General features: G+C 43.4%; 1 protein-coding gene across 2 annotated transcripts in view; it reads right to left on the bottom strand.

The window, feature by feature from the left end:
• The window catches only part of coro2bb (coronin, actin binding protein, 2Bb), a 49,384-nt gene that overhangs the window by 21,571 nt on the left and 14,825 nt on the right, over positions 1–12,988 (bottom strand). For both annotated transcript variants that reach the window (XM_046356578.1, XM_046356589.1), the window contains exon 2: positions 5,287–5,487. In XM_046356578.1, the coding sequence (XP_046212534.1) occupies positions 5,287–5,487 (201 nt within the window). The remainder of the gene's footprint in view (positions 1–5,286; positions 5,488–12,988) is intronic.

The raw sequence follows: 12,988 nt of genomic DNA, 5'->3' as shown, positions 1-12,988 counted from the left end.
CCTAACTGCCCTTCAAATGACTCCACATCTATGTGATTGTTTTAGCCCATGCACAAACCGTGACAATTCAACAAACAGAGGCAGACAAAGCACAACCTACCACTTCCACCTGCACAGGACCACAGCCACCCCCTAGAGCAATACAGCCCATTGCAGACATACATGAGGGACTGATTGGAAAGTGGTGTGTTGTGACAGATGATGAAGAAGCTTACACTGGTATTACACAAGATGTTGATGCAGAGAGCTGCACTCTAGTGAAGACGATGAGTTGCGTGGGAGCCAACCGATTATTTTGGCCAATGAGAGAGGACATTGTATGGTACCAACAAGCGAATGTGCTTGCGATTGTCCCTGAGCCTCATCCACTGACAAAACAACATATGATGCTTGATGGTGCAGTCTGCAAGGAAATTTGCTCTCTCTTTAACCTCGACGGGATCGGTGTCCCCCCCCTGCGGGACGGTTGAGCAAATGTAGGCTAATGCGATTAGCATGAGGTTGTAAGTAACAATAACATTTCCCAGGATATAGACATATCTGATATGGGCAGAAAGCTTAAATTCTTGTTTGTCTAACTGCACTGTCCAATTTACAGTAGCTATTACAGTGAAAGAATGCCATGCTATTGTTTGAGGACAGTGCACAATTCTGAACTTGAAAATGTATTAATAAACCAATTAGGCACATTTGGGCAGTCATGATACAACATTTTGAACAGATATGTAGTGGTGCATTGGATCAGTCTAAAGATGTGCACATACACTGCTGCCATCTAGTGTCCAAAATCTAAATTGCGCCTGGGCTGGAATAATCCATTATGGCCCTTTTCCCTCCAAACATATCGATGCTCTTTATGGTCTTTTCTATTTTTTTTTTCATCAGACCATATGACATTTCTCCAAAAAGTACGATTTTGTCCCCATGTGCAGTTGCAAACCATAGTCTGGTATTTTTATGGTGGTTTTGGAGCCGTGGCTTCTTCCTTGCTGAGCGGCCTTACAGGTTAAGTCGATTTAGGACACGTTTTTACTGTGGATATAGATACTTTTGTGCCTGTTTCCTCCAGCATCTTCACAAGGTCCTTTGCTGTTGTTCTGGGATCGATTTGCACTTTTCGCACCAAAGTACGTTCATCTCTAGGAGACAGAATGCGTCTCCTTCCTGAGCGGTATGACGGCTGCGTGGTCCCATGATGTCAATACTTGCGTACTATTGTTTGTACAGATGAATGTGGTACCTGCAGGCGTTTGGAAATTGCTCCGAAGGATGAACCAGACTTGTGGAGGTCTATAATTTTCTGATTTCTTTTGATTTTCCCATGATGTCAAGGAAAGAGACACTGAGTTTGAAGGTAGGCCTTGAAATACATCCACAGGTACATTTTCTGGAATTTTCCTAGCTGTTTTAAGGCATGGTCAATTCAGTGTATGTAAACTTCTGACACACTGGAATTGTGATACAGTTCATTATAAGTGAAATAATCTGTCTGTAAAAAATTGTTGGAACATTACTTGTGTCATGCACAAAGTAGATGTCCTAACCGACTTGCCAAAACTATAGTTTGTTAACAAGAAATTTGTGGAGATGTTGAAAAACGAGTTTTAATGACTTCAACCTAAGTGAATGTAAACTTCCCGACTTCAACTATAGATTTGGGTATGTCATTTTATGCGAAGATTGAGAAAAAGGGTCCGATCATTTTAAGCAATAGAGTGCATTAAGGGCAAAACCTAACCATGAGTGAGCACACACCTGTCTCATGAGTCTGAATCAATAGACTGCAGCCAGTGAACAATGATTTGTTTAATGTTTTTTTTTAACCTTTATTTATCTAGGCAAGTCAGTTAAGAACAAATTCTTATTTATAATGACAGCCCACCCCAGACAACGCTTGACCAATTGTGCACTGCTCAATGGGACTCCCAATCACAGCCAGATGTTATTCAGCATGGATTCAAACCAGGAACTGTAGTGTTGCCTCTTGCACTGAGATGCAGTGCCTTAGACCACTACGCCACTCGGGAGTGTTTCCAACCCTGTCCATGTATATCTGAATAATGCATTGAATCCCCAAATTGTTCTAAAAGATGCTTAAGTTATTGAGGCATGTATCTTTGGTTATTGAGGCATGTATATCTCACTGTGACATTATAATGTTTAATCGTACTTTTCATCAGTTGTTTTATATGAAATGTTGTTTACACCACACTCTGTCAATACCACAATTCTGAGTCATTACCATCACGGTACATGTATTAAATTACAATTGATATTGATCATTTTTCCCATATTTCCCATACCTTATATGCTTGTTATTAAGATCATTCCTAAAATAATGTAAAATATTGTCACGCCCTGACCTTAGAGATCCTTGTTATTCTCTATGTTTGGTTAGGTCAGGGTGTGATTTGGGTGGACATTCTATGTTCTCTATTTCTTTGTGTTTAGCTGAGTGTGGTTCCCAATCAGAGGCAGCTGTCTTACTTTGTCTCTGATTGGGGATCATACTTAGGCAGCCCTTTTCCCCTCCTTCAGTGTGGAATTGTGTCTTTGTTTCAGTGCATGTAGTTTGCACGACAAAGCTTTTCGTTCATTGTATTCTTTTTCTTGGTGGAACATTTAAATAAAATAATGTACGCCTACCACGCTGAACCTTGGTCTCCTTCCAATGACAAACGTTACAAATATTGAGATGTTGATGTGGTAAATACATGTTTCATCAAGGCATATATGGACATTTAGACATGACAATGTTGAATACATATAATTAAGAAAATGTCAAAATAGTTTTCAAAAACTATATTTGAAAAATTATGTGAAATGTTGTATAAAATACCTTAGGCACAATTTCTGTCATTTCCTTTTCTACTGAAATAGCAAATTTAATGACGGTGTAGACATTGTTAATGTTGTAAATGACTATTGTAGCTGGAAACGGCAGGTTTTTTTCTGGGAATATCTACATAGGAGTACAGAGGCCCATTATCAGCAACCATCACTACTGTGTTCCAATGGCACGTTGTATTAGCTAATCCAAGTTTATAATTTTAAAAGGCTAATTGATCATTACAAAAATGATGTTAGAACAGCTGAAAACTGTTGTCCCGATTAAAGAAGCAATACAACTGGCCTTCTTTAGACTAGTTGAGTATCTGGAGCATCAGCATTTGGGGGTTCGATTACAGGCTCAAAATGGCCAGAAACAGAACTTTCTTCTGAAACTCGTCAGTCTATTCTTGTTCTGAGAAATGAAAGTTATTCCATGCAAGAAATTTCCAAAAACTGAATATCTCGTACAACGCTGTGTACTACTCCCTTCAAAGAACAGCGCACACTGGCCCTAACCAGAATAGAAAGAGGAATATGAGGCCCCAGTGCACAACTGAGCAAGAGGACAAGTATATTAGAGTGTCTAGTTTGAGAAACAGACACCTCACAAGTACTCAACTGGCAGCTTCATTAAATAGTACGCGCAAAACACCAGTCTCAACATCAACAGTGAAGAGGCAACTCCGGGATGCCGGCCTTCTAGGCAGATTTGCAAAGAAAAAGCCATATCTCAGACTGGCCAATAAAAATAAAAGATTAAGATGGGCAAAAGAACACAGACACTGGTCAGAGGAAGATTGGAAAAAAGTGTTATGGACAGACGAATCTAAGTTTGAGGTGTTCGGATCACATAGAAGAACATTCGTGAGATGCAGAAAAAATGAAAAGCTGATGGAGGAGTGCTTGATGCCATCTGTCAAGCATGGTGGAGGCAATGTGATGGTCTGGGGGTACTTTGGTGGTGGTAAAGTGGGAGATTTGTACAGGGTAAAAGGGATCTTGAAGAAGGAAGGCTATCATTTTGTAACGCCATGCCATACCCTCTAGACGGGGCTTAATTGGAGACCATTTCCTCCTACAACAGGACAATGACCCAAAGCACAGCTCCAAATTATACAATAACTATTTAGGGAAGAAGCGGTCAGCTGGTATTCTGTCTATAATGGACTGATCCCAACCCTATTGAGCTGTTGTGGGAGCAGCTTGACCGTATGAAGTGCTCATCAAGCCAATCCAACTTGTGGGAGGGGTGAAATCTCTTCAGATTACCTCACCAAATTGACAACTAGAATGCCAAAGGTCTGCAAGGCTGTAATTGTTGCAAATGGAGGATTCTTTGACAAAAGCAAAGTTTGAAGGACACAATTATTATTTCTATTAAAAATCATTATTTATAACCTTGCCAACGTCTTGACTATATTTCCTATCAGTTTTGCAACTCATTTTATGTATGTTTTCATGGAAAACAAGAACATTTCTAAGTGACCCCAAACTTTTGAACGGTATTGTACGCAGTGACCACACCCACAAATGTCATATTTTTTGTCATACAGAAATAACAAAACATGCCAAAAAGCTTCTGTGTTGCTCAATGTACATTTAACCAGGTCAAAAATCCCAACCTATGGTTCGCAATTCTCGAACGTAGGAGCTGCGAGAAAAGCCCTGTGGCTTCAGGCTATTCGGTGTGGGAGAGTGGGAAATGTTGGGAACCAGTGTGCAAGTAGGCTACACATAGCTATGTGTGTGGAAAACATTTAATCACAGATAAGACTTAAAACTTTTTTTGTATAATCTGTTTGTAACTCCACTCACTACTTGTAGCTGTATAGTCCATTTGTTTCTGTTGTTGGTCTTGGCTAGCTTAACGTTCCAGTAGGTAGCTAGCTAGCACTCACTCAAGTGGCTGCTAGCACCATCATGAAAAGGGGCATGAGGGAAGCCCTACAATATTACATTCTCCCAAGTAGTGAGAACGCTAGGGCAATGATGAAAAGTAATCTTTAGATAAGTTGTACTTTTCTTAAATGTAGTTTTGCAATTGATTAAAATAAGTTTCTTGACAACAACATAACTGCGTTTGAAAAAGGTGAAGTTTTTGCTGTGGGCCAATGGAGTAACTTAACCTTATTTACCCTACAAGCGGGCATGCCCGTGATGATCTATCTAATACCGACTTGGGCTATAGCTTTGGTAATCAGTGTCAACCATGGAGCACATTCTGATTGGCAAGTGAGGGGTCAAGACTCGACACACCTTCGAACTTGTTTATTCATCAAAATCCAGCCCTTTCGCCCCACCGCCAGCTACTGCGCCTATCATTCTGGTTGTGAAAATAGCACAAATATTTCTGACACCTCCCGTACCTATAGAGCTATTGCCAGCGCTTAGATTTACCATTTCGTTAGGCTTGTTAAAATAGAGCCCTCAATGTCATTATGGTGTGCAGCCTACCTTGTTGACAGGGATGACGAGAAAGGACCCTCCACCTGCAGTCTCAGTGACAATGGCCAGGAACTTGGCATTTACAGCACAGAAGTGGTTATCATGGACGTTTCTGGTGATGGGGATGCCGTCGAAGCACTGCTCTCGGTTGCCTGCCTTGCCATACACATTCCGAAACTTTGAGCTTCTGTATGTTGGACGCCATGATATCTGGGGACAAAGCACAGTAAATATATCAGTGCAACAGTAAACAGCCTGTCCGCAAAGAGGAGACACATTCTCTTTCTTTATTTTCATATTCTATGTCCTTTGCAGGACACTTCCTAGAGGTGTTTTACACTTCACAATGTTATACAGGACCAATTGTCTTGGTTGTCTTTTGTTGGAGATTCCAAGTGTGCAAATGACCCCTGCACGGCTTAGTGATGATGTTTTCATTGTGAATGGAGGCAGACAGTAGTCCTTGGCTGTCCTCCCAGGCTGTCAGTGTAGTTGTGATTTAATATGAGGTGACCTGAGAGTGCTGTGGGTCTTTGTGGCATGGCATGGTGGGTTACTTAAGGGAATGATAGTCAAGGTGTAATGAGCAGACAGATGAGATTGGTGAAAAGCCTTCAGAGCGACAGGATCGTCTGGTAAAATAATGGGGGTTGCAGCTTATTCAGGACTAGCAGCAACACACTGGGAGGCAACGCTTGCCCTATCAAGATCAGTTAGCCCTCAATACAGTTGAGCGTATTTCCACCGTCTGCCTGATATTCAACCCTGTGTGTGTGATCCATAAACAGCAAGGTGCGTGAATTAGGGGCTGGTAATATCTGGTGGTCTTGGTAGGTTGATAAGCTGTTGTTCTCTGTGGCTTGGAGTTTATGTTGATATAAGCCCATATGTTGTTTGACTGTGTTCCTCCTTACTGACAATGCCGGAGGAGTTTGAGTTCTTAAAGCCAACATTTCTCATTTGCCATCACGTCCTTGGCTGAGAAATGGGACAGGCGTCCAACAGCTGTCAGTGTAATGCCTTGCTACCCACACGATGTTGTAACACGTTTCAAATAGTCATGGCATGAGGACTTTAACCTATTTTCATATGTAGCAGTTTTTTTTTCCACTGAGAGGATTCCAAGGATAAGCCGTAGCTAGTGAGGGCGTCATTATTTTTCCTACTTTTAGGAAGGTGATTTGTTGTACAACTTCATTACAACTAAAAAAGAATGTGAAAAAAATGCAACGGAAAAAAGAGCAGAATGTGATTGATCAGTAATCATTTCAATGGCTTTCTTGTGAAACACACTGTTGGCGATACAACTACCATGCATGATCATGGACTACCGGTTAGGAGCAGATCCTACCTTTTTTAAATCCTAAGATTTAAATCCATTTTCCCTTCCTGATGATAAATATTTTTCTTTCTACGTGTCTACTACAGAAATAGCTTCCAGTGTAGACTATGCACCTCTGTGCTGAGCCAACCCTTCCTCTTCTCACCTGGTACCCACCTTATTTTTTATACAGTTTCTGCTCTCCGCTTAGACCTCTATCATGGGCTTGTCAATAGAACATGTTTATTAAAATAATTTCTCTTGTCCTGTAGTTGCCATAAGACTGGAAACAATGCTCTGTGTAACGGTTTTCTGTATGTGAAGGAGAGTCAGACTAAAATGCGGCGTGGCTATTGCGATCCATGTTTAATGAAACAAAGTAAACACGAATCAAATACAAAAACAATAAACGTACCACGAAAACCAAAACAGCCTAATACTGGTGCAAAGTAACACAGAGCCAGTAACAAGGACAATCACCCACAAAACCCAACACCAAACAGGCTACCTAAATATGGTTCCCAATCAGAGACAATGACGAACACCTGCCTCTGATTGAGAACCATATCAGGCCAAACATAGAACTAGACAAACTAGACATGTAACATAGAATGCCCACGCAGCTCACACCCTGACCAACCAAAACATAGAAACATACAAAGCAAACTATGGTCAGGGTGTGACAGTACACATCCCCCCCCCCCCCCCCCCTAGTCCCCCACCTTGTCCGCTTCCGTGGCCTCCGAACCACGGCGACCCTACTTAATGACCCCACTGGACTGAGGGGCAACTGCTCGGGACAGAGGGGGTCTGGCGCCTCTGGGCAGAGGGGGTCTGGCGCCTCTGGGCAGAGGGGGTCTGGCGCCTCTGGGCAGAGGGGGTCTGGCGCCTCTGGGCAGAGGGGGTCCGGCGCCTCTGGGCAGAGGGGGTCCGGCGCCTCTGGGCAGAGGGGGTCCGGCGCCTCTGGGCAGAGGGGGTCCGGCGCCTCTGGGCAGAGGGGGTCCGGCGCCTCTGGGCAGAGGGGGTCCGGCAGCTCTGGGCAGAGGGGCTCCGGCAGCTCTGGGCAGAGGGGCTCCGGCAGCTCTGGGCAGAGGGGCTCCGGCAGCTCTAGACAGACGGGAGCACCTGTACGGATGAGCCAGAGAGACAGCCTGGTGCGGGGGGCTGCCACCGGACGGCTGGTGCGTGGAGGTGGTGACGGATAGACCGGACCGTGCAGGCGCACTGGAGCTCTTGAGCACCGAGCCTGCCCAACGCTACCTGGTTGCATGCTCCCGGTCACCCTGCCAGTGCAGCGAGGTGGAATAGCCCGCACTGGGCTATGCAGGCGAACCGGGGACACCATGCGCAAGGCTGGTGCCATGTAAGCCGGCCCAAGGAGACGCACTGGAGACCAGATGCGTAGAGCTGGCTTCATGGTACTTGGCTCGATATCCACTCTAGCCCGGCCGATCTGCAGAGCTGGAATGTACCGCACCGTGCTATGCACCCGCACTGGGGACACTGTGCGCTTCACAGCATAACACGGTGCCTGCCCGGTCTCTCTCGCCCCCCGGTAAGCACAGGAAGTTGACGCAGGTCTCCTACCTGGCTTCGCCACACTTACTGTGTGCCCCCTCCCCAATACATTTTTGGGGCTGACTCTCGGGCTTCCATCCGCTCTGCCGTGCTAGCTCCTCATAATGCCGCCTCTCTGCTTTTGCTGCCTCCAGCTCGGCTTTGGGGCGGCAATATTCCCCTGGCTCTGCCCAGGGTCCTTTCCCGTCAAGGATCTCCTCCCAAGTCCATTTATCCAAATAGTGCAGCCTCTCCCACTGCTTCTCCTGCTGCTGCCTTTGCTGCTGCTGCTGTTGCTCCTGCTGCACCTGTCGCTTCTCCTGATGCCGCTGTTGCTGCTGCCTCTGTTTACCACGCCGCTTGGTCCTTGGTTGGTGGGTGATTCTGTAACGGTTTTCTGTATGTGAAGGAGAGTCAGACCAAAATGCGGCGTGGCTATTGCGATCCATGTTTAATGAAACAAAGTAAACACGAATCAAATACAAAAACAATAAACATACCACGAAAACCGAAACCGCCTAATACTGGTGCAAAGTAACACAGAGACAGTAACAAGGACAATCACCCACAAAACCCAACACCAAACAGGCTACCTAAATATGGTTCCCAATCAGAGACAATGACGAACACCTGCCTCTGATTGAGAACCATATCAGGCCAAACATAGAACTAGACAAACTAGACATGTAACATAGAATGCCCACTCAGCTCACATAGAATGCCCACTCAGTGACACTCAGACACAAAGTCAAGGTTCCTCCTTACAGGAAACAGCTTCCACTTGTAAGAACGTTGATATTTTATAAACCTGAACTTTTATTTTATCTTCTGTATCACATTGTTCCTTTATTTTTAATTGGCAACATTAAAGCCTTCATTTTAACAAACCTAATGCAATGGTAAATGTTAGCACTGCTATTTTCACAACCGGAAGTATGGGCGCAGTAGCTGGCGGTGGCAAGAAAAAGTTGGGTTTTGATGAATAAACAAGTTGTGAGTGTGTGTCGAGGCTCGGCCGCTCACTGGCCAATCAGAACGCGCTCCATGGATAAATATGTCGTTGCTTCAAGTTGTGTATTTACACTCTTTTATGTATTGCATTTTCATCAACTCCAATTTGAATGTTAGTCCGTTATAGCCTAGTTCATTAAATAGCCTGCCCCATTTTTGCTAAATATGTTGAACATGTTTGCAATCCACATTGCTTAAGTTGCATTGCTTCTTTGTGGAAATACATCTTTAAACATAGGCTATAGCATAAAGGTCTTCTCCGGTCCAATAAGTTGGACTCAGACCCAAACGGACCCGAAAACAATCAGACCCGATGCCTCACAAGTCCTCAACTGGCAGCATCATTAAATAGTAAATACAAAACACCAGTCTCAACATCAACAGTGAAGAGGCAACTCCGGGATGCTGGCCTTCACCTGACAACACAACTGGACAGTAGTCCGGTGAGACACAACTGTATCATGGACAGACCTTTTCTCAATTTAGGAACCATTGAGTCTATATGCAGAGCCGTGGGTCAGGTCCATTTGGGTCCACCTGGTTAGATCAGCTGTAGTTACGTGGACCCCAGAACCGATTGCAGTCTGGACATGGACATACCGAACGTAGTCAATAAGAAAGATAAATCTCACTAGGCTATTGATAAGGCCTGAAAAGACACGGTATAATTCGAATGAAATTCTTATAAAAACAGAACAGTCTAAATACAGTTGCAGGCACCATAATTGTTCCCTGTGGGTGTATCATACAGACAAGGTAACTTAGACATTGGAGGGTTTTACAGGCCATCCAAATGTTTCACAGGACCTGGATAAAGATCCAATATAGGCTACTGTAAAAAAGAAAAGGGGGAATGTCCACTTACCAATATACTGCATGCAAATGTAATGTTTTATAAACACCATGGAACCATCTTACAGATCATATTTCCTACTTCTCCAGAAATAGCAGATGAAATTGCATTGCATTCGAGCCATGTGCGTTTTCACCGTAAACCGATGGACTGTGAATCTGGTTTGGTTTTCAACCAAATTCAACAAAGAACTATCATTCTGTTTTATAAACCAACAACAATATTTCTAAATAGGTTTGGGTCAGACGTATGATATCATAAATCGCTTCTCTCATTCAATGACACTGTCTTCAGTGCCCACGTAGGTCTAATCAAAATACTAGGCTCCTGTCAATTATTTCGTTGCCTATGTGTGAGGCAGATTATTAAAAGAATCTGCCATTGATATGACATTATAAGAGGACTGAATAGTTTGGAAGAGCATGTCTTTGGTAATTTGAACAAGCGAAATGCAGGTATGTGAATTGTGAATAATGAAAAAGAAGACCGTTTAAAACCCCTTTATTTCAGGCTACTTGGCTAATGGCCAGGATAAAAAGACGCACCTGCTGTATGCGATGCTACTAAACCAGCATTGATTAAGGGGAGGGTTGGCTATGCGTGTTTTTAATCAAATTAAACTATATGGGGGGAAACAATATATATTTTTTTATGTTTCTAAATATCAGATTCCCCAATACAACATGCACAACTCTCCTTCCATGGGCACAGTCCGTCATGGCTGGATAGGCAGGACTTCCGCTCTCAAAATCTATGCCATTATCAACTGTGCTATGGTTAACTTCTTTTAAAAACTTTTCATTAGCACTGCATGAAATTGTCACTTTCGCGCTTGTTTTTAAGGACACGTCTCACAAATTGCCTCTTCTCCTACCTTAGCGCAAGTGAGCTGATGTTGGACAGGCATGCTAAATTGCAGGACCAGGTTTTACAGTGAGGGAAAAAAGTATTTGATCCCCTGCTGATTTTGTACGTTTGCCCACTGACAAAGAAATGATAAGTTTTAATGGTAGGTTAATGGTAGGTTTAACAGTGAGAGACAGAATAACAACAACACAAATCCAGAAAAACGCATGTCAAAATTTTTATAAATTGATTTGCATTTTAACGAGGGAAATAAGTATTTGACCCCTCTGCAAAACATGACTTAGTACTTGGTGGCAAAACCCTTGTGGCAATCACAGAGGTCAGACGTTTCTTGTAGTTGGCCACCAGGTTTGCATACATCTCAGGAGGGATTTTGTCCCACTCCTCTTTGTAGATCTTCTCCAAGTCATTAAGGTTTTGAGGCTGATGTTTGGCAACTCGAACCTTCAGCTCCCTCCACAGGATTTCTATGGGATTAAGGTCTGGAGACTGGCTAGGCCACTCCAGGACCTTAATGTGCTTTTTCTTGAGGCATTCCTTTGTTGCCTTGGCCGTGTGTTTTGGGTAATTGTCATGCTGGAATACACACCACGACCCATTTTCAATGCCCTGGCTGAGAGAAGGAGGTTCTCACCCAAGATTTGACGGTACATGGCCCCGTCCATCGTCCCTTTGATGCAGTGAAGTTGTCTTGTCCCCTTAGCAGAAAAACACCCCCAAAGCATAATGTTTCCACCTCCATGTTTGACGGCGGGGATGGTCTTCTTGGGGTCATAGGCAGCAAAGAGCTCCATTTTGGTCTCATCTGACCACAACACTTTCACCCAGTTGTCCTCTGAATCATTCAGATGTTCATTGGCAAACTTCAGAAGGCCAAAACACTTCATGTCGTAGTGTGTTACCAATTGATTTCTTGGTGACTTTGGTCCCAGCTGCCTTGAGATCATTGACAAGATCCTCCCGTGTAGTTCTGGGCTGATCCCTCACCGTTCTCATGATCATTGCAACTCCACGAGGTGAGATCTTACATGCAGCCCCAGGCCGAGGGAGATTGATAGTTCTTTTGTGTTTCTTCCATATGCGAATAATCACACACACTGTTGTCACCTTCTCATCAAGCTGCCTGGCGATGGTCTTGTAGCCCATTCCAGCCTTGTGTAGGTCTACAATCTTGTCGCTGACATCCTTGGAGAGCTCTTTGGTCTTGGCCATGGTGGAGAGTTTGAAATCTGATTGATTGCTTCTGTGGACAGGTGTCTTTTATACAGGTAACAAGCTGAGATTAGGAGCACTCCCTTTAAGAGTGTTCTCCTAATCTCAGCTCGTTACCCGTATAAAAGACACCTGGGAGCCAGAAATCTTTCTGATTGAGTGGGGGTCAAATACTTATTTCCCTCATTAAAATGCAAATCAATTTAGAACATTTTTGACATGCATTTTTCTGGATTATTTTGTTGTTATTATGTCTCTCACTGTTCAAATAAACCTACCATTAAAATTATAGACTGATCATTTATTTGCCATTGGGCAAACGTACAAAATCAGCAGGGGATCAAATACTTTGTTCCCTCACTGTACATGACGAAATTGCTAACTAACGTGGGTTTGATACTTGCGTCTCCTTAGCACCAGCCTAGAATAGAGCCTTAAGTCTGTTGTGTTCGCCCTACAGCTTACTTTAAGTTTCAGCTCATGTTGGTAGAGAGTAAATAGACAGAGTCAAAGCTTCACATAGTATTGTTCTAAGTGAAATCTTGTTCTCCATGGGGTAGATGTTTACACAGACATTTCTAATGGCCATTGATACTTCACTGAGGATTTCCTAAGAGGAAATCACATTCAAACTGTAGTTCATTTCACGTAATGTTTGGCTGAATGAAATCTGCCTTTAGTGTAGTAAACTAAGTAGGTCTCTGTGGTAGTAAGTAGAACATTAGAGTAGCCTACCTCACCTAATTAGAAATTGGAATCAAGCAGTGGCGACCCGTCATTCAGGGATTTTGAGCCCCAGATTTTTTGCAAAATATAAATAAAAATGTTGGACTTGCCTGTTTTGCATGTTATTTTTGCAGTAAGACCTGTCACATATCAACATTTAAGAC

This window comes from Oncorhynchus gorbuscha, linkage group LG01 (genome assembly GCF_021184085.1).
Source record: "Oncorhynchus gorbuscha isolate QuinsamMale2020 ecotype Even-year linkage group LG01, OgorEven_v1.0, whole genome shotgun sequence".
Lineage (NCBI taxonomy): Eukaryota > Metazoa > Chordata > Actinopteri > Salmoniformes > Salmonidae > Oncorhynchus > Oncorhynchus gorbuscha.
The sequence above is the reverse complement of the archived record's forward strand: the minus strand, read 5'-3'. Positions and strand labels throughout refer to the sequence as shown.